Raw genomic sequence first — 22,824 nt, 5'->3', positions numbered from 1 at the left:
GGGCTCCTTTTGGGGTGGTGAAAATATTCTAAAAATGATTGTGGTGATAGTTGTACAGTTCCGTGAGCATACTAAAGCCTAGTAAATGTTAGACTGAAAGGGTGAATTTTATGGTATGTCAATTATATCTAGATATGGCTAATAAAAGGATTTACCTACCTGTCCAGGAAGATGTGAATCATCCATCTGTCCTTGTAGTTTAAGTTTTTCAAGACCCTTTTAACAACGTTTTCACTGATTAATAGCAATTTATCAGTTTTGTAATTCCTAGTCTCCTGATCATATACTTGTAATTTATCTCAGGACTTCTGTTGGTGTGTTTGTCTCTCATACTCATTAAGTAACTGTATGTGCCTGTAGGGATTATGTCTAGTGTCCTTTACCAGTATTAACCTCATCTCAGTGCTGTACTGATAGATAACCTCTGGAAACTCAAATGCTCATTGATCATTTAGTGAGTCCTACTTTTACTTTTAAGAAGTCTAGTAAGATGGTTGCTATTCCAGTGTGATTCAAATGTACAATGGTTATAAAGTTATACTTTGTATGGGTTAGAAAACAATTTACATGTTTTAGAAAAATGTGCATGAATTTTTCAAGGCCTTGCAAGTATATACCTACAAATTAAGTTCATTGGTTTAATTATTAACAACAGAACAAATATTTGTTGATCTTGTACTATATATAAGTAACTGTCTTGAGCTCTAGTGGGATACAGAAAAGTATCCCGAATATATCTGTTATTAATCTTTCAGTCTAACTGGGAGAGTGGTTTCAGAGACAAATGGGAGAAGTTCAAGATAAGACATACTAAGCATCAAAGTGAAATCTGGGGCTGTCTGGAAGATTGATATGGGCCAGAGTTGTTCAGAAAATCTTTATAGAGGAATGAGACTTTCAGATAAGCTTCTTTAAAAATATATATTCTTGTTTTTTAGGTGCAAGACTCAAAACATGAATGATACATATTACCAATGTTCAAAGCTGACTTGGCTAGAACTGGAATACAGTTGTCTGCAACATAGTCCAGAGGAATTAGGAAAGTCAAAGTAATGGATAACAGAAAAGACCCTCCATTCTTCAATGAAGATAACATGGGACCATTTTACTACAAACTTCCTTTCTATACCATAAAGCTCTTCATTGAAACAGTGACTGGAACATGTTTTGAGCTGAGAGTTTCACCCTTTGAAGCTGTCATTTCTGTGAAAGCAAAAATTCAAAGATTGAAAGGTACTAGTCTTTATTTTCAGGATATGAGGATTAAATTTTTTCATCAAGAGTGTATAATGACTTTTAACTTTTCTTATGGAGAAAGGTTAAACATATATTCAACCCCCATATACTCCTTCAACAGTTATCAATTCATGAACTATCTGGCTTGCATGTGTATGTTTCCCCCACCCTGTTCTTGTACTGGATTCTTTTGAAGCAAATTGCTGTCATCATATTAATAGTATGAAATAATATTTTTAAATAGTTTTTCAGCAGGTTATGATGAATGCAAATTCTGTGTAACTACCTTACAGTTAGTTACTTTTCTTGGATAATAGGAATTGAATTCCTTTTAGTGAGCTTGTTTACCTTTTTATAGTGCTTTGTGAATACTTATTTTTGTAATACAGAGGTTTTCTGTGAAGAGCTTTGGGCTTACATTTACATATATTTGCAGTTTCCTCGGTATAGCAAGCATACTGGATGTTATGCAATGTCTCTTGTGGTTTGTGTATTTGAGAAAAGTGTCATAAATTACTGTGTGTTAAAATTAGTCTTTTCCTTTGTACTTTGCTGATTTCTGAAATAAGTCGTATTTGCCATTTATAGTTGTTAAAATCCAGTAGTGACTAGAGCATTAAATTGTTCTATTTAATATGAATGGGCCTTTTTGAGCCAGCTGGAACTTGCTGTAATATAAAGACAGTAACTAGCATTGCCCTCTAGTTGAGTTTTAAGTTGGGAATTGTAGGATGAGGAGGGTTGGAATTTTCTGTCTTTCTAAAATCAAGGATCCTGGGATCTGAGCTTTTGAATATTTGCTCTTCTCCAGTAACTAACTTCTCTGGATGTTCAGTGACCATCCAGTAATGGCACGTAAAGCTTTTGCATCCCCAAATGATTTGATGATAAAAAATGGAGTGAGAAAAGTTTATTTTGACTTTGATCTATTTTTTATTTATTTATGTGATGGTGTAATACTGCATTTTTAAGAAAAGGAAAATAAAACCTTCTTGTGTTCTAAATAATCTCTGTATTTTGCTGCACTCCCTGACCCTTTATGCATTTTGAATAATCTCCATATAGCAAAAGCACTTTAGAGAACATCCATTTAGGTCACTTAATGTCTGAAGAGTCAATTTGATCTTAAGAGAAGATTATGTCCAAGGGAAATAATTTGTTACTGATAGATTGGAACCAGAGCTGACATGCAGACTTCTTGTCCACCCTGGAGGAGGAGGTGTTGTTAGGGTAAAAGCAGTGGCTTTGTAGTTATTAGACAGTTCAGACATTTAGACTTTGTAGTTATTAGACTAGTTTAGACATTTATAAGACAAATGCAGTTTTTTAGAAATTAAATGAGGCAATACATAAAATTCCTACTCTCTTAGCTTGGGTGGGGCTGTCATAACAAAGTTATCATAGACTGAGTGGCTTAAACAACAGAAATTTATTATCTCACAGTTCTGGAGGTGAAAGTCTGAGTTAAGGGTGCTAGCATGGGTAGGTGAGGACTTTGTTCCTGACGTGTAGATGGCCACCAGAAATCTGTCTGTGTCCTCAGATGGCAGAGAGAAAGAATGAGCTCTCTGGCGTCTCTTCTTATAAGAGCACCGATTCCACCATGAGGGTCTCATTCCCATGACCTCATCTAAGCCTAGTTATTTCCCAAAAGCCCTGTCTCCAAATACCATCACATGGGAGGTAAAGATTTCAAGATATAAATTTGTGGGGAACACTTTCAGTCCCTACTAGTGGTCAGTAGATCTGAATTCCTATTGCCATTCCTCGTCCTCATACTCCTCACCCCCTCCTTCCCTCCTGTTCCCCTACTTCCGTGTAACTTCTTGCAGCCATGGGCAGTGACAGTCATCCTATTCTTCAGGAGGCTTCAAGAAGGCATCCTCCATGACAAATCAGTTTTAGTCCTTTTCTGGGTGATCTTTCCATTTCTACCCAGGACTACATTGGGGGTTGACATGATGGGAAAGACCCTCACAATAGATATGGAGTGGGGAGGATAAGAGGGCAGAGGTGACTCTGCTTGGTTTAATCCTTCAGGGAAACGGTTGCTCTGCCAGATAGCTTTTCCTTTTGGTAAATTTTGGTAACTTTAGAACTAGAGCTTAGTAGGAGATAGGAGGGTGAGTGGAGGGAACTGCAGAAAAAGGCTTGAAGAGAATACCAGATTAGGAATGGCAAGGCTATAGCATGAAATGAACAGTACCTACATGGCGATTTTAAATGGGCTTTGAAGAGACGTGAGCACTGAAGCTAGACTGCCTGGTTACAGATTATTAGTTGAGCAAAATATTTAATGTCTTTTCCTCAGTTGTGCCAATTTAAAATGGGAATAATAATAGTACCTATCTCAAAGAGCTTTTCTTAGGATTATGAATTAATGAATGTAAAGCATTTAGTAGAACATTTGTGTTTTTACAGGGGAAAATGGTTAATCTGTGTGTAACTCCGGGTGGGCAGGTTTGGGTGGAGTTGACTATATAAACTTATGTTTATTTCTGGCCTCTCTAGTCCATTCCATTGGTCTATGTGCCTAGTGTGTTAGTACCATACCATTTTGATTACTATAGCTTTGTAGTATAGTTTGAAGTGTAGAATTATGATACCTCCAGCTTTGTACATCTTTCCTGAGATTGCTTTGGCTATTGAGATTGCAGGGTCATTTGTGGTTCCATACAAATTTAGAATTATTAGGATTTTGTGAAAAATGCCATCAGTATTTTCATAGGGATTGCATTTAATCTGTAGATTGCTTTGGGTAGTGTGGACTTTTTAACAATATTAACTCTTCTAATCCATGAGAGTGGTATATTTTTCCACTTACTTATATTATCTTTGATTTCTTTCATCAGGGTGTGAGAGTTTTCAGGGTACAGAGTTTTCACCTCTGTGGTTTAATTTATTCCTAGATATTTTATTCTTTTTGATGCAGTTGTAAGGGGACTGTTTTCTTAATTTATCTTTTGTCTACTTTGTCTACTTTGTTATTAGTATATAAAAACACAGCATATTTTTACATGAACATTTTAGCCTTCAGCAACTCTGCTGAATTCATTTATTAGTTCCAATAATTGTTAAGGTAGAGTCTTTAGGGTTTTCTGTCAATAGTATCATGTTATCTGGAAATAGTGAAAATTTTGCTTATTCGTTACCAGTTTGGATACCTTTTATTTCTTTTTCCTGTTTAATTGTTGTGGCTGGAACTTTGAGTATTATGTTGAATAAGAATTGTGAGAGTGGTTTTCTTTGCCTTGCTCCTAACCTTAGAGAAAAAGGTTTCAGCTTTTGCCATTAAGTATGACGTTAGATGGATTTGTCTTATATAACTATTATTCTGTTTGGGTATGTTCCCACTAAACCCACTTAATTGAGAGTTTTTATTATGAATGGCTGTTGAATTTTCATCAAATAATGTTGTGTATCATGTTGATTAATTTGTGGATATTGTACCGTCATTGCATCTCTGGACTAGATTCCACTTGATTCTGGTGAATGATCCTTTTACTTAATGTATTGTTTCATTCAGTTTGCTAATATTTTGTTGAGTATTTTTGCATCTATGTTCACCAGGGATTTTGGCCTATAATTTTCTTTACTGCTGCTGCTTCTTTTTGTTGTGTTTTTGTCTGGTTTGATATCAGATAATGCTGGCCTCATTGAGTGAATTTGGAAGCATTCTTTCCTCTTCTATTTTGTGGATTAGTTTGAGAAGGATGGATATTAAATCTTCTTTAAATTTTTATTGAATTGATCAAATTCACAATCAAAGCCATCTGGTCCTGAATTTTTGTTTGTGGTTTTTTATTACTAGTCCAGTATCATTACTAATAATTGGTTTGTTAAGATTTTCTTTTTTTGTCCTGATTCAGTTCTGGAAAATTATATGCTTCTAGGAATTTGTCCATTTCTTCTAGGTTGTCCAATTTTTTGGCATATAATTTTTCTCAATAGTCTTTTTTTTTCTATTTTCTATTTTTTTTTAAATTTTATTTATTTATGTATTTTTATTTTGGTATCATTAATATACAATTACATGAGCAACATTGTGGTTACTAGACTCCCCCCATTATCAAGTCCACACCACATGCCCCATTACAGTCACTGTCCATCAGCATAGTAAGATGGTACAGAATCACTACTTGTCTTCTCTGTGTATACTGCCTTCCCCATGCACCTCCGCTATCAATAGTCTGTTATAGTCCTTTGAACTTCTGAGGTGTTATTTGTAATTTCTCTGTCATTTCTGATTTTGAGTTTTCTCTTTTTTTCTTAATAAGTCTGGCTAACGGTTTATCAATTTTGTTTTTCTTTTAAAACAAATGGCAATTAGTTTTATTGGCTTTTTTTCCTATTGCTTTAGTGGTCTCCCTTTCTTTTATTTCTCCTCTAGGTTTTATTATTTCTTTATTTATACTAACTTTGGGCTTTGGTTCTTCTGGTTGATAATTTTTCTTGTTTCCTGTGGTAGGCCTGTATTGTTATGAACTTCCCTCTTAGAGCTACTTCTATTGTGTCCCAAACATTTTGAACCATTGTGTTTCCATTTCCATTTTTGTCTAGTTATTTATTTCCTCTTTGATTTCTTCTTTGACACATTGTTTGTTTAATAGTGTCTCACCAAAGGGTTTCAGCCCGGGCAAGTTCACTATGGATTTGGTGAGACTGAAGAAAGATAACAGAATGTTCTTGGGGTAAAAGAGTTTATACCCAGCTTTATTATCATGGCAGTAGGTCAGGCACTAGAATCAGGTCTGTATCCATCAGTCTGCAGGTCTGTAATCCACCTCTGTCTCTGCCTCCTCTAAAAGCACTGGGCAGAGCTCTTTATATAGTGACTCAGTCAGTAATAGCTCATTACCAGTGGGTGTGGGAGCATTAGCTTAGCAGTAGGCCAATTACATCATCAAGTAGTTTAGGGTCAGGTGAGGGTCCTGGCCGCAGGAACTTTCATTTTCCCCACAAATGCTATGTTGTTCAGCCTCCATTTGTTTTTTCCCATAAAATTGATTTATAGTTTCATAGTGTTGTAGTAGGAAAAGATGTTTGATATGATTTCATTCTTTTTATCAATTCATTGAGACTTGTTTTGTGACCTAATACATGATCTATCCTGGAGAATGTTCCATATGCACTTGAAGAAGAGTGCATGTATTCTGGTGTTTTAGGACACAATAATCTGTATATATCTGTTAAGCCAATCTGATCTAATGTGTTGTTCAAAAGCCACTGTTACCTTATGGCTTTTGTCTGGATGCTCTCTCCATTGATATTAGTGGGTGTTAAAGTGCCCGACTATTATTATATTACTGTCAATTTCTCCCTTTAGGTCTGTTAATATTTGCTTTATATATTTAGATGCTTTTTTGTTGGTGCATAGATATTTACAATTATTATAGTCTCATGCTTGATCCATTTATTATTATGTAATGCTTTTGTTACTCTCTTGTTACAATCTTTGTTTTAAAATCTATTTTGTGTGATACAAGTATTGCTATCCCAACTTTCTGTATCACTTCCATTTGCATGAAATGTATTTTTAAGTCCCTTCACTTTCAGTCTATGTGTGTCTTTAGGTCTTAAGTGGGTTTCTTGTAGGCAGCATATAGATGTGTCTTTTTTTTATTCCATTCAGTCACCCTCTTTCTTTTGTTTGGAGAATTTAGACCATTTACATTTAAAGATATTATTGGTAGTTATGTGCTTATTGCTGTTTTGTTTTCTGGTTCTTGTAGTTCTCTATTCCTTTCTTTCTCACTCTATTCTCTGACTTTCTTTAGTGTTATGCTTGGATTTCTTTCTCTTTATTTTTTGTGCCTCTTTTACGGGTTTTTAGTTTTTGATTACCATGAAGCTCATATATAACATTCTACAAGCACTACATTTTTACTCCCCTTTCCATGTACTATATATGTATGTAAGGTCATATTTTACATATTTTTATTTTATGAAACCTTTAATTTCTTTAGATAGAATTGATTTTGCTACTTTTGACTTTTAGCCTTCATACTATCATTATAAATGATTTATCTATGTTTACTATATGTTTGTTTCCATAAGTGACTTTTTTCCTTTCACAATTTTCTTCTAATTATGGCTTCTTCCACTTAACAAAGTTCTTTTAACATTCCTAGTAAGGCTGGTTTAGTGTTGATAAACCCCTTTAGCTTCTGCCTGGGAAACTCTCTCTCCTTCAATTCTGAACAATACCTTTAACAGGTGTAGTGTGTAGTATTCCTGCTTGCAGGTTTTTTCCTTTCAGCAGTTTGGATATATAATGCCTGCCAAGTTCTGCAGAAAAATAAGCTGATAGCTTTGTGCAGTCTCCCTTGTAAAGTGCCTCGTTGCTTTTCTCCTGCTGTTTTTAAGATTCTCTCATCATCTTTAACCTTTGTCATTTTGATTATTATGTGTCTTGGTGTGGACCTCCTTGGATTCATCTAGTTAAGGTCTGTCCATGCATCCTGGAACTGGAAGTCTGTTCCCTTTCCCACAATAGGGAAATTTTCAGTTATTATTTCTTTAAATAAGTTTTCTTCCCCTTTCTCTGTTCTTCTGGGAACCCTATAATGCAAATGTTAGTATGTTTGATATTACCTCAGGTCTCTTAACTTATCCCCACTTTTAAAATTCTTTTTTTCTTTTGCTATTCAGCTTGGGTGCTTTCTGTTACCCTGTCTTCCATATGCTGATCCATTTTTCTGCATCCCCTAATCTGCTCTTGATTCCTTATTGTGTATTTTTCATTTCAGTTATTGTATTCTCTGTGCTGGGGCCATCCTGACAGGATGGCTAATGCTGGGGTAGGCTTGAGCTGGAGTGTCCTGTAGTGCTTTGTGCCCTGGCCACCCTGGTGGGATGGCTGGAACTAATTAGGGCACTTTATTTCATTAGTGTTGGCATGATATATCTTTCTCCATGTCTTTACTTTTTTAAACCAGCTTGATGTATATTAAAAAATAAATGTATCTCTTCCCATGCTTTTATTAATCTATATGTCTACTTATTTTTAAAGTAGATTTCTCTTTTTGTTTTCATATCATTAATCTACAATTACATGAACAAAATTATGGTTACTAGATCCCCCCATCATTGAGTCCCCACCACATACCCGATACAGTCACTGTCCATCAGTGTACTAAGATGTTATAGAATCACTGCTTGTCTTCTCTGTGTTGTACAGCCCTCCCCGTGCCCATCCCCACATTATGTCTGCTAATCATAATGCCCCTTTTTTGCCCTTATCCCTGCCTTTCCACCCATCCTTCCCAGTCCCTTTCCTTGGTAACTGTTAGTCCATTCTTGGCTGTTTTGTTCCTTCAGTTTTTGCTTTGTTCTTATACTCCACAGATAAGTGAAATCATTTGATACTTGTCTTTTTCCACCTGGCTTATTTCACTGAGCATAATACCCTCTAGCACCATCCATGTTGTTGTAAACGGTAGGATTTGTTTTCTTCTTATGGCTGAATAATATTCCATTGTGTATATGTACCACATCTTCTTTATCCATTCATCTACTGATGGACACTTAGGTTGCTTCCATTTCTTGGCTGTTATATATAGGTCTGCGATTAACGTAGGAGTGCATGTGTATTTTTCAAACTGGGCTGCTACATTCATAGGGTAAATTCTTAGGAGTTGAATTCCTGGGTCAAATGGTATTTCTATTTTTAGTTTTTTGAGGAACCTCCGTACAGGTTTCCACAATGGTTGAACTAATTTACATTCCCACCAGCATGGTAGGAGGGTTCCCCTTTCTCCACATCTTCGCCAACATTTGTTTTTGTCTGTCTTTTGCATGGTGGCCATCCTTACTGGTGTGAGGTGATATCTCATTGTGGTTTTAATTTGCAATTCCATGATGATTAGCAATGTGGAGCATCTTTTCATGTGTGTGTTATCTATCATATCATCTACAATAGAGATTCTCTACTTCTTTAACCATTCTTTGGCCTATAGTTGATTTCTCTTATCTAATTATTTTATTGACTGATATTTCTATTGCTGTGTGTTCAATAGTAGCAGAGATAGTGGACATGTTTGCCTTATTCCCAATCTTAGTAGAAATTCTCTAGTATTAAATAAGATACTATTTTACGATAACTGTTAAGATACTTAATTTACTTGTGTCTGGAACTGGTTAGTGTTTTAACGTATTAAGAGAATACTCTCAATTCCTATTTTCTTAACTTTTTTTTCATACCATGAATTAATACTGAGTTTCATCTGAGAGTTTCTTAGCACCCATGGACATAGGGTTTTGTGTTTTTTTTTCTCCTAGTACTGTTAATGTGGTGGATGATACTAACAGATTTCTTAGTAATTGAACCACTCTGCAATCTAGGAATACCTCTCACTTGGTCACAATATATTATTTTCTTGACCTACCATTGGATTCTATTTGGTAATATATACATTTTTATATCATTATAAATGAATAATATTAGTCTTCAGTTTTTTTTTTTTAGTACTGTCTTTATTGGGCTTAGTAGTCGATGCTGTACTTGCTTCTTCAAAAAAATTAGTAAATTTTTCTTCATTTAAAAAAATTAAGATGTTTTCATTCATTTTCAGTGCTCTTGAAAAATTCATATATCCTAGGGTTTAGTTTGTCTTTGAAGGCTCAGTGAATTCCTTTGAATCTGTCTATCCTGGTAGTTTTTATTGCTTTAGTTCCTGAGTAACATTCTCCTGTTCTTCTATGGAAATTGGTACGGGCATCAATTTATGTCAATACATTCTTCCCTAGGAAATTACCATTTCTATTCTTGTTTGTTTATGATTTCCTTCCTTTTTTTCCTTTGTGAAGGCAGCTAGAAGTTTGTCCACTTTTTTAATGCTTTTTAAAAACTATGGTTTTGATTTATTAATTGCTATTGTATTTTCCACCTTGTTTTCTGCTTTTAACTTTATTGTATTTTTTCTTATGCTTTCTAAAAAAGTTTCTTTGTGTTTGGTGCTGTAAATTCTCTTTTATTACTGATTTAACTGTGTACTTTAGATTCTTATTGTCATTGCTTTAAAAAATTCTGTAATTTTTATATGTTCGCTTTCACCCAAGAGGTGGTTAATAGAAGCTCTTTTAATTTCCAGTTGGAAGGGTCTTTCTGTTTTTTGTTTGTTAGTAACTTTAACTTTTATTACATCACAAGCGGAGAGTGTTTTTTGTAGTATTTCCACTTTGTGGGAAAGGACTTATATTTTCTTTTCTTTTTGACTCAATATTTGAACAGTATTTGTGCCATAAACACTTGAGTATGGATATATTACTTATATAGGGTAATAAAGATCTGTCTCATTGATTAAGTTGGTTAGGTGTTCTATCTCTATGAGTTTTTTCATACTTGGCATAATTTGTACTGAAAGGTATATTAAAGTCTCTTACTGTTCTATTTCCCTCGATGTCTCTTTGCATCTTCTATGGTTTTTGTTTCATAAAGGTAGTCACTTGTTTTTTGGTACATAAAAATATCTGTAAGTGTTACTTTTCCATTATGAATTTTAGCATTAAAAAATATCCCTCATTGTCACATTTGATGTTTTGAGGTGTGAATTCTACTTTGCCTATTAACCAGACTCTCTACCGTCTCTCCCTTTTTGATTCTGATATCTTGTATACCTTTGACCATCCCTTATTTTAGCCTTTCTGAATCACTTTATTTTAGGTGTGTTTTTTTCCTGCAGCATATAGTTGGATGTTTGTTTTGTGTGGCAAGTTGAAAATCTTTTCTACTTGTCATCTAACATCATATTAGCCTTCCAAACTTTATTCCCACTTTTGTTTTAGTCTTAGATGTACATTTATATATTTTTAAATATCTAATCTTTACATTAATCTTTTTGCTGAAGTTTTTCTGGTCATATCTTGGTTGGAAGAAGCTTATCCTCTTAGTCGATTGTTTAATCAAAGCATTGAGATGCAGTGGTTGCATCCCATGGATGCAGAATTTTATGGTAAGTTCCTATAAGTTGAGAACTTTTTCTATTGCTGTGGTAGACACACACTGTATCTATTGAACAATTCTGCTTTTCCACTTCCTTCCAGCCCCTGACCACCACCATTTTACTTTCTAGAGTTTGACTACTTTAGATACTGTACTCATCATGCAATATTTTTTTCTTGGGGATTGTCTTATTTCACTTAGCATAGTGTCTTTAAGTTTCATCCATGTTGTAGCATGTGACAGGATATTGTTTTTAAAGGCTAAATAATATTCCATTATACATTTATATCACATTTTCTTTATCCATTCTTCTATCAGCAAATATTTAGGTTGCTTCCATCTCTTGGCTATTATGAATAATGGTGCAGTGAGCATCTGTATATGAATATCTCTTCCAAATCCTGAATATATACCCAGAAGTGGAATTGCTGGATCATATTGTAATTCTATTTTTAATGTTTTGAGGAGCCTCCATACCATTTTCCACTATGGCTGCAGGATATTACATTCCCACCAAAAGTGCACAAGTTTTACATTTTCTCTACAGGCTCTCAACATTTGTTATTTTCTTAGTTTTTTTGATAGTGGACATGTTGGGTGTGATCTTTTATTGTGGTTTTGATTTGCATTTCACTCAGGATTTGTGATGTTGAGCATTTTTTTTATTGGCTTATTGGCTTGCTGTATGTTTTCTTTGGGGACATTTCAGCTCATTTTAAAAATCCCATTTGTTTTTTCTTTGTTGTTGTTGTTTTTGAGTGTAATCTAATTCTTCTGCCTTATGAGTTACTTGATTTTTCTACATGTGTATATGAGTAACTGTTGAGGATTTTACATTTATCACTGTAATAAAATTATTTTATTACTAGACTATGTCCTGGGCTTAATAGTTCTGGGTTAATTTTCTCAAGTACCTAGTGGGTCCTTTCAATGTGTAGATTCATATCTTTTTCTACTTCTGGAAGATTCCCAGGATTATAGTTCTAAATATTAATTCTATTCCACTATTTTGTTTTTCAGGGACCTTAATAATATGATTATTATTCCTGCTTCACCTGTCTTACATTTCTATTACTTTCTCTCTGACCCTTATTACTTCTGTCTATTTTCATTCTCTTGATTGATTTCCTGCCTTGTCCCATAATAAATATGTATTTGAATCTATTACCTCTTGGTATCTTATAATTTATTCATCATTTTTTATGTAGTTTTGCCTTTTTCCTCCATTTCTTTTCTGAGGTCAGTCTGCTCTCTTTTTCATTTCTCCTTGTTTTTTGGTGGGGGGAGCATTTTCTGTCTTTTGATTTTTGAATTCTGATTCAGAATATATTTTCATGTCCTCAAATGCTTGAATATATTAATTCTGTTTGGGGTATGACCTTACAGTTTTCTTCTACTTTGTCGTTATTTTTCTGCACAGATTTACCTCAGTTGATAGGTGTGGAATTTTGTTTTCTAGTTTTTATTGTTAACTCTATGTATTTAATTTTTCCCTTTTGATTTTTGTGGTATTGGATGTTTCATAGATTCTGTTTACCAGTGCTTTCTGTATAACAATGTCCAGATATCTTAGTAGATGTTTTATGTTTGTTTCACAGTGATGGGTGGGGGTAAGTTGTGAGTCCTCCAGTTTTGTGGTACTCTTTGGTCTTGCAGGACTCTTAAGATTTCACCGCTTGCTCCTTTTCCTCTTGATCACTGAATTACTAAAGGACAGTCTTCTTTGTCTCTTGCGTCCCGTAGAAGCTCCTTCATATTGCTTTGCTTTAAAGTCCCTTCATTGTACTCAGTACTCTGATCTACCCAAGTCCTTTTTGTAGACTTTTCAAACTTAGAATGGCTTCTTCCTCGTGGTGGTTTTATATCAAGTTTATTTAACATTACTAGCTTTCTTCTCTGTCTTCTCTGAAATTTTCCTTAGTCAGCCCTGCAAGGGCAGGAACATGAATGCCCTGCACTGGGATTGGGTGACTCCTCCTTTTTATTCCCAGTTGTTTTGAAGTTTGGACATTGTCTGTCTTCAAGTTTTGAGAGCTGAAGCCATGGTTTCTATGTAGAGTCATTTCCCTTCTTGTTCTGTATTGTTTGGAGAGGAAATATTGGAAGATCAGAGCTACGGTCCCCCTTTAATTATCTATAAGTTCTATTGTTTCTGGTTTCTTTTCTAAATGCATATGTAAACATGTTCTCAAAGACATTTATCTTCATGAAAATTCTAAAAAGGGCTAAACAAATACTTTTGATTTATTATTAGGATTAAATGAGCTCCCATCCCCCTATGGAACTAGTACCCTTATGAGCAGAGACGCTAAGAGAGCTCCCCCTCTCTCTCTGTGCACATTTGCAAAGAAGGCATGTGAGCACACAGGAAAATGTCAGCTGCCTACAAGCCAAGAGAAGGGGGCTCAAAATGAAACCTATTTTGCTGGAACCTTGATCTTAGACTTCCCAGCCTCCAGAACTATGAGAAATAAATTTCTGTTGTTCGAACCACCCAGTCTATGGCACTTTTTTATGACAACCCAAGCAGATTAATATACATATACATATTCACAAATACACTCACACTTTATCACTTACCACAGCTTTGTTTATAATAATGAAAAATTGGATAGGTGAAAATATGTCTTAGTAGGGAGCTGGGTAAGTAACGTATGACAAAAGCACATACTGAAGGACCATGCAATTACTAAACACAATGTATGCTTTTATCTATTTATATGAAAATACATATATAATATTTTAAGTAAGAAAAGCAGTTTATAAAACAGCTCACAAAATGTGTTCCCATTTCATTGAAATATTTTTCTCAATATCCTCAAAATGTTAATAGATTCTACTGGTTTAGGATTACATTTCTTCTGTATATTTCTATGTTGTCAGTTTTTCACAAGTGACTTACTTTTATGATAAATAAAATAGTAAAAAGTTTTATAACAATAGAAAATGTGTATGTATATAATCTGGGTTTCTTTGGAAAAACATGTCTGTTTTATAGGAATTAATTTTTCTGGATTTAGTTGTACAATAAATAAGAGTTGAGGTTTAAAGCAAAGGGCCACCTTTAAGTAAGGTTTCCAAATTTTTATTTGCTAAATCTGGCAATGCTATCTTAAAACAAAGTTGGTTTGCTTTATACATTTGGGATTCTACAAGTGTTTGTGGCAAAAAGAACCCTGGCCATTTTAATGTGCAAGAGAGAATGCTAAGGCTCACTGAGGTTAATGACCTTGTCTTAGTCATTCAGTAAGTTAAGTACCTGTCAGGACCACAGTTGTCTTGGATTCTCTTGCCACCCTGGCTTGACTACCAACCTTCTATTATTTTTATTATTTTTAGCCTGGTGAATGATGGCTAAGTCCATTAAAAGTGGTAACAGGAGTTGTGTCTAAGCAGTGTTGTTACTGTGTCTTCGATCCAGTTACAAAGTTTCCATTATTAAATTTATGTAATGTTGCCAGAATTCCTTTATCTACTTATGCTGAAATCCCACAACTTTGATTGAAAAGATGACCTGGGCACATCGAAAATGTTTCTAAATACTAAAATATTTTTAATGTGAAATATTTTTAATATTTTCTAGCTTAAAAGCCTTTGCTTACTGGCATTCTTTTTTAGCTGGAAGCAAAAGAAGCAAACTGTTCCATTGGGGAGATAAATGTGTACCCACCCTCTGAGCCCTGGTGAGCTGTATTCCATGGTGATCTTTTGGAACATTTGGTGAACATGTAGTAAACACTGAGGTCTATCAACAAGCAGTAAATAGCTTCCAGAAAGATACTTTTACTTTATGTAGGCTGATTTTTCTAGAGACTGATCAGCATGAAGGTTAAGAGTGCAGTTTCTGGAGTGAGCCTGCATGGGCCTTGCATCTCTAATCTATACACTTTCTTTGTGTCTCTTAATCTCTCAGGACTTAAGTTGTATCACCTGTGAAATGAACATAATATTGATTTTCACTTCAAAAGATTGTTGTAATTAAGTAATGATAATATGTATGAAGCACTTATAACTGTGCCTGGCTTATAGTGATAAATGTCAGTACATACAGCACTTCCTGTTGTTGTTCTGGTCAATTTATTTTATAGTATCATAAGCAAAATTAATTTGAGAAGACAGTATGTGAGATATTGAAAAGTGTTTTCATCAATATCAATATCGATTAAATGTTCTATTGAGTAAATAATGCCCACTTGCTTGGCTAATATAATCCAAATTTTCTTTGAGCATTCAAATGTGCTATTTGCAAGAAAATAGATTAATTTTGCTGGAGTATGGAATCTACCTTAATAGTCCCTTAATATTACATAAAATGTAAAGAAACAGGCTCTGCAGAAAAGCATATAGTAATGAACTATAATCACAAACTCTAAGGTGGAAGGAATTTTCTAATAATGCTTTTTATTGGAAATTATATTTTCTGCCCTTTTTTGAAATTATTGCAATTTCTATTTGGAAGAGATATGAAAGATGCCATCTTAATAATTAAATAAACTCACATATAAGGAATCATTATTCCACATGGGCATGTTACTCTGAGAACAGATTTTTAGAATACAAATCCCTAAGGACAGTAAACTAAATTAAATGTTCCGTATTTTTTTATTTAGGTATAATTGATGTATTAATTTCAGGTGTGCAACATTATTCAATATTTGTGTATACTGTATTACAAAATAATCACAATAAGTCTAGTTAACATCCATTACCATACATAATTAAACAATTTTTTTTCTTGTTATGAAAACTTTTAAGGTCTGCTAGCTTAGTATATATAGACCACTGACATACAACACAGTGTTATTAACTGCAGTCCCCATGCTGTACATTACATCCCTGTGACTTATGTAGTTAATAGCAGGGAGTTTGTACCTTTTAACCCATTTCAAACCCCCACCCCACCCCCCGCACACACGCACACACACAGTCAATATGCTTTTAACACTGAATATAACAAATAAAGACTGTACTTTACAGCATTTAAAATGTCTTATAGGCCTTAAATCCCAAGCTCTTCAGGGCTGATTTCTTGATATCTTGTCTTTTAGAAGGATCCCTAATGTCATGCTTTCTTTCAAGGCCAAGAGTTACTGAAACATTGTTCTTTTCTAAAGTGAGTGGATTGAACTACATATACTTTTACCAAGCCTTTTATCCATGATTCTACAAATTTTAGCTAAGCACCAAGCATTTAGTTTAAAAGTGTGTATTATTTCTTTAATAAAGTAGCTTTGTATCATATTCTTTTGAAGATTCTATTGAATTTTTAACCATTTTTTATAACCTTCCCCTAAGGTATTCCCACCTGTCAGCAGCATTTAATTTGGAATAACATGGAACTTGAAGATGAATATTGCTTGAATTATTACAAGTGAGTGTAACTGCGTATTAGCTATTTTATAGACTTTCAGTATTACAACTCTGTATACCAGTGTTTTTATTCTGAGTCCCTGGATCATGTATCTTCTTCTGAATAGTTCTGATCCCTAGATGTCAGTGTAATTCCTGAACTTTAAGATGTGTGGGCCCAGTACCCATACTACCTGATCCTTGCCCCCTTTGTTTTACCTTTTCATTTTCATGCCATGCTATTTGGCCCCTGCCTTTTTAGGTCCTTTTTAGATTCCTTTTAGATCCTTTTTAGAGTCCTCTTCTGGTCTGGCCTTCTTTGCTCCTTTCTTTGAATATTGACCCATTCCCACCTGGCTATATTCCTTTTCTTTCCATTTCCACAAGAGTATCGGGTAAGAGAGTATCACTCTTCACCAAGCCTCCCATCCTCATTAAGCCCACTATGTTACTAAGTGACACTGTGACACCAGTGACTGCAGGGATGCTATCTGACCTTTGTCTGTCATTCTCCCTTCTCTCAAATAATAATTCTTCACTTTTTTCTTAAGAACAAGGGGGTCAGTGATGGTGTGGAATAGTTGGGAGAACAACAGAACCTGGAGATTTGCTGTTTTTCTATTTTCTACCTTATTAAATAGATCTGCTATTTCTACTACTTTGGGTCTTGGACAAGCTTCTTTTCTTCTTGGGATCTCTTTTTCCTTACAGGTGAAATGAAAAGGCTAAACCAGATGGTCACAGAGGACCTTTCCAGTACTTCTATTCTGAGATTTCATGTCATATTTAAGGCTTACTAGAACTTTTTCACTTTTTCATTATTTATACAAGAAAAAGTTAACATTTTATATTTATGCACATGTCTTTTTTTATTTAATTAGAGTATCATTGATAGATATACAGTCTTATGAAGGTTTCACATGAACAACCTTGTGGTTTCAACAGTCACCCATATTATCAAGTCCTCACCCCCACCCCACTGCAGTCACTGTCTGTCAGTGTAGTAAGATGCTATAGAGTTATTATGTGTCTTCTCCACGTTCACATGTCTTTTAAAAACATGCTTTAGAGGGTAGGCTGTATGCCTGATAACTCAGCACGTAATTATGTGTACATTTGACGCTGAATGCATTTTGATGATTGTGGTTTATTTCTGTGTTAACTATCCACAGCATTTCAGAAGGTTGTACCCTGAAGCTGGTATTGGCTATGCATGGTGGACCTATAAATACTAGAAGAGGTAGGTGTATGTTAAAATGATGTATACTGATTTAATTTGACAATAATAATCTTCAAGACAGTTGGTGTTTTTATAGCCTTGGGTTTTCATCAGGTTCTCTTAGAAGAACCACACTTATTTCTCTAGGCATTGTAATTTAAAGCCTAAATGCACAGGGGAACACATATTCTAGAAATCTCCTGATTCCTGTTTCAACCCAGAGAGATTTAAAAATAAACCTCACCTGTACAGTGAAGGGAAATGAGATGGCATAGTGTAAATATCATATTATCATTGCGTTTAGGTTCATACCAGTCTTGTTGCTTTTTTTATCCACTGAGTCTTCAGTAATGATTGTTGTAGGAAATTCCAAAGATGCTTGTTAGCCTGGTTTGTGATGCATTTGGGTTTCATGGATATTATCATGGCCCTTTGGAATCCTTTTTCAGAAAGTGGTGGACAGTCTTTGTGAATCCATTCATCCACTCAGTGAATACATTTGAACATCTTCTAGAGGTTCAGTGCAATGTTCTGTGGGAGAAAACATCCCTGCTTCATGACAGTGCCCACAATAAACGTGTAAAGAATGACATCATTTTAAGCAGTAATAAATGCTGTGGAGAAATAGGAAAGCATGTTAGTGTCCGTGGAAGTAGGGTAGTAGAAGGATGATTGTGGAAGGGCTCTCTGAGAGGATGATGTGAGCAGAGACTTAATTAACAAGAAAGTTCTAGCATGGGAAGAGCTGGGGTGTCAATACTGGTCCCTGGTTAAGATATGTCACATGAGTCCTCAACAAGTAGACGAATCCTTAGACTGCTCTGTGGGCCTCATTTTGGGGAGGGCCTTCCTATTTGTCAGATCCTGCACTAACCAAAAAACTGGTGGTTAATATTGATTCCAGTGCTAACTTACTTCTTCCACAAGTCAGATTTTATCTCTATCCTTTCTAATTTTGGTTAGAGAAAAGAGTTATTACCATCTTTCTCCTAGCTAATTTGGGAGGATTTTGTGACATGTGTTGCTTTGGCTGTTGAACTGTCTTGGATAGTTAGAAAAAACAAAGTTAATAATGTTAGAGCTGATTAACTAGCACTCCTAACATCAGGGACTTTCTATTAATTGGACTTACAAAGATTCCTATGTGGCATAAAGTGATATTTATAATACCAATTCTGAGGGCAGTACAAGAACACTAAAGTGTTACTGAGCAATGATAAGATAGAATTATACAGTGTTTCATGACATGTGAATTCCATTGTATTATATTTCTGAAAGTTGGCTATTTGTGTGTAGTATTACCTTTAAGCCAGAATGATTATAATCAGAACACTCACTTTTCTTACTAGGACTGAAATTATTTTATGTTCATGAGGAGGAGTGTAAGTGCTACAGATTCTAACTTAAAATACATACACACGCACACACACGTGCACATATATACATATACACTTTTTAAAAGCTTTTTTAAAAAGTGAAAATAAAAGGTATCACTACTTACATAGTTGAAGCTTTATAATACTTTTTTTCCCTCCAACTTTCTGTGCCTTGTGAACTGAAAAATCAGCATTTAGAAAACATCTATTTTTTGACATTTTACATTAAATATTTAATGTTGCCTTTATCAAATCAACTTTTTTTTAATTAAAAGCTTGCTCTTGTCTATCTTACATCATTGAAAACTTTGTGTAAAAGAAAAACTGTACCCAGATCTAGAACTTAACCATATGGTATTTAAGAAACCATATTTTTTAGCTGTTTAGTCTTACTTGAAAATTGTTTTAAAAGAACCCTTACCATATGAGCTCCCATAATATTTAGCTTTAAAATTTTTTTTTAACTAACCATTGTCAAAAAAGCATAGAAAATACTTCCTTTCTAAAATTAATTTTAGACTAAACTATATAAATACAATGTTTTATAATTGATAAACTCTAAATGATTTTTCTGTTATGAAAATATATGTTCATTCATACACATATTCCATCCTAATGCCTCCCTAAGAAAGGCACACTATGTTGATTTAAGGAAGACTTTCATGTGGCTCTATGATAGCTGTAGCATAGTTTTTATTTTTTCTTAATATACTGTGGAAAGTGTAACATTAACTTAGAAATGGCAAGAACTTGTTTTAAAAATGTCTTCACATATTCACACATTTTGTGCCTATGAAAGAGTTGATCAAACTTCCAAATATTTTTATAAAATCACCTAAATCTTGTTATATTTCCAGAGGTTTTGTGGTTTGGTAGTGAATGTAAAGTATGGGAGCATCTTTAATTTTTCACCTTGTTAATTTCAGAATTTAGTATTTCTTACTGCTGTGATTTTGTTAATAAATAAGCTACTTGAATGAAAGGGAGTTTGAGAAATTATTACCTCTTTTAGGAAAGAGCAAATGTTTCTGCAGCTTGACATGATAATGTCTTTGGGAGTGAACTTTTTTTCCTGTAACCATTACTTAAGACTCCCAAGTCTGGGGTTCAGGGTCTTTTAGAATATTCACCCTAAGAACTACCAGTCTCTTGAGGCCCTTTGCACCGCAGGAGCAGAATCTGTGGCTGCTGTAGATGAGAGCAAGTTGTAATCATGGCTGCACTATCATTCAAACAAGAGGACAACTCTAGGCCGCTGGAGCCTGTCAGTAGTGGTGGCTTTACCCTGGTCCTTATGCTGTGCCTAAGCCCATGGATTCACACCGGGACAGCTGAGGTCCTAAGAAACAAACATGCTGACCATCACGCACTGCACACACTGCGGTTTCAGTACATTCACTGGCCCCCTTGTGTTCTTATTGTGTACTTTTAATTACCTTAACTTCAGGTTAAAAAACAGTTTTAAGAAGAATCATTCTTTATATAAAACCAGAAAGAAAAAGGGATTTGTTTGCTTTGAATTTCTAACATTATGTCTCTCAATTATGTGTGTGTGTTTTTAATCTAAAGTAATAAGTGAGATTTATATTGCTTTTTAATTATTAATTGTTGGAAACAATATTGGAAAATACAGGAAGAAGGTGTAAACCTCATGTGTTTGGTTAAGCACTGTCTTTGTACCTAAAGGCATGATAATGCATTTCATTTCTTTCACATAAGGAATGCTGTCTTAACTGTAAAAAGACCAGAAACTTCTTTGAAGAGTATCGTGTGTATATTGTATGCACAGCATTGTTATTCAAATTCAGCACATTATCTCCTGTCACTGTACCAAGAGGCATAAAGCTTGATATAAATTGAATGTTTGTTTATCAGCTTTTCCATTTTTAGTTCCTATGGAAGATCCACTGAGGGAGATGGCTGAGTGCATGGATTCCAGTCGAGGTGAAGTCTGGGAGAAGACCTCCTGCAACAAACAAGTTACATTTTTGGTATACCGAGAAGGAGATCAATTGAATTTCTTTCGTGTAGTAGATAGGGGAGATGGCACTTTAACACCATCATCTGAAACTTTAAGGTAAATAGGTTTTCATTTGCATGTCTCACGTAGAAAAAGAGAACATCGTATGATACCTTTATGTTTACCTTGTGTCATCAAAATAGTCTTATTATATTCCCAAGACTGACTAAATTTCATGCATTGTCCCCTACCCTCTCTGCCCCAGGTATGTAATTCTGAAATTGTCCTTCAATATGGTTGATATTTACTATTTTAAAACTGAAAGTTATTTACAGAGTAGGGTTTTTTTATACAAAAGATTTATTTCTGTCACTTGATGAAACGCTAGGGTGCCTGCTAGATTACAGAGTCTTGTTTTAACAGTGTTTAATCATGTAGACTTGAAGTAGAAAGGGTTGAACCTAAAGTTGCTACCTTTTTCAAAATTTAACTGTGCTGCTTAAAGGTGGATGTCTCTACTTCCGTAGTCTTGTTTTCCTACTCTATAAATTGGGAAGGAGTTATTACTTATAAAATCAGAAGGAAACAACCTAAAGGTACCTAGCTGGGCAATAGGGAATTGGACAAGGTAACCAAGGGGTTCATGCATTCTGTCTTCCTCTGATTCTTAATCACCTTTCACTTTAAGTCACTAAACATTTACTGAACTTTTATAGCCAGTCTCTACACTAGGCACTGGGTTACAAAGGTGATTGTCCCTCCTTTCATGGAGCATGTAATTTGCTACAAATAATATCCATGATACAATGTTGGCAGTTGGTATAACAAGTTGTCAGCATCTCTGGAAAACCGGATGAGAGGGCCTTCATTTTGCCTGAAAGACAGACAGTTAAAAGTCAAGTTCTGAGTAGAAGTGACCTTAAAAGAGGAGTAGGTGTTTGCCAAGCGGGCACAGGAGAAAAAGGTATTACAGGTATAAATTAAATCCCACAATATAAAAACCTAGTAGCCAAACCTTTCATAGAAAAAATAACCTGTAGTCTGGGGAACAGTTTTTGTGGGTCAGTAGTCTAGGCAGTTTATCTGGGTGCTCTGCTCAGAGTCCCACAGAGCTGCAGTCAAGCTGTTGGCAAAGGTGAGCTGTTATCTGGAGGCTTGACTGCGGAAGAGAACGTACTTTCAAGCTCATTCACACTGCTGGCATAATTCATTTCCTGGCTGTTATGTTACTGCGTTTTTGCTGCTTTTGGCTAGAGGGTGCCCTCAGCTCCCTTTTGAGTAACTCAGAATCAACTGATTTGGGGCCTAAATTATATCTGAAAATCCCATTGCTCTTGCCATGTTCTGTTGGCCAGAAGCAAGTCCTAAGTCATGCCCACACTCAGGGATAGGAGAGTCTCCAGAGTGTGAGCACCAGGGATCACAAATCACAAAGATTTCATCAGGATTCTGCGCAACCCAGAGTGTTATGTGGAAGAAAGATTTGACTGATTCTTCGTGGCCACAGAGAGCAGACTGTGACAAATTGGTGCTAACTGTTGACTCTAACATGTCAGGGTCTGGTTAGCACTACAAACAACCATGGCATAAACGTAATGGGCCAGAAGTAGAGAAGAAGAAGCACTGAGGGTTACGGCCTTAATCCTGTGTCTCTTACGTAGGCTGTGTGCTAACTTACTGTTTCGGTTTTCTTAGAACATCCTGTTTTGGCTCTCCTTACCTAAAGGAGAAAATCTAAGCT

At 35.0% G+C, this 22,824-nt stretch overlaps 1 protein-coding gene across 4 annotated transcripts in view; it reads left to right on the top strand.

Annotated features, from left to right (window-relative positions):
- Positions 1-22,824, top strand: part of LOC140850431 (AN1-type zinc finger protein 4-like) — a 77,413-nt gene that overhangs the window by 16,070 nt on the left and 38,519 nt on the right. For 2 of the 4 annotated variants that reach the window (XM_073241160.1, XM_073241159.1), the window contains exons 2-5: positions 939-1,233; positions 16,475-16,550; positions 17,701-17,768; positions 21,014-21,200. In XM_073241160.1, coding sequence (XP_073097261.1) covers positions 1,053-1,233; positions 16,475-16,550; positions 17,701-17,768; positions 21,014-21,200 — 512 coding nt within the window. In that variant the 5' untranslated portion in view covers positions 939-1,052. Of the gene's footprint in view, positions 1-938; positions 1,234-14,797; positions 14,863-16,146; positions 16,293-16,474; positions 16,551-17,700; positions 17,769-21,013; positions 21,201-22,824 lie in introns of those variants that run through there. The other 2 variants (XM_073241161.1, XM_073241162.1) reach the window with 2 other exon arrangements.

The sequence above is a fragment of the Manis javanica genome, chromosome 7, assembly GCF_040802235.1.
Source record: "Manis javanica isolate MJ-LG chromosome 7, MJ_LKY, whole genome shotgun sequence".
Taxonomy (NCBI): domain Eukaryota; kingdom Metazoa; phylum Chordata; class Mammalia; order Pholidota; family Manidae; genus Manis; species Manis javanica.
Note: the sequence above shows the minus strand (reverse complement) of the source record. Positions and strands in the feature narration are given on the sequence as shown.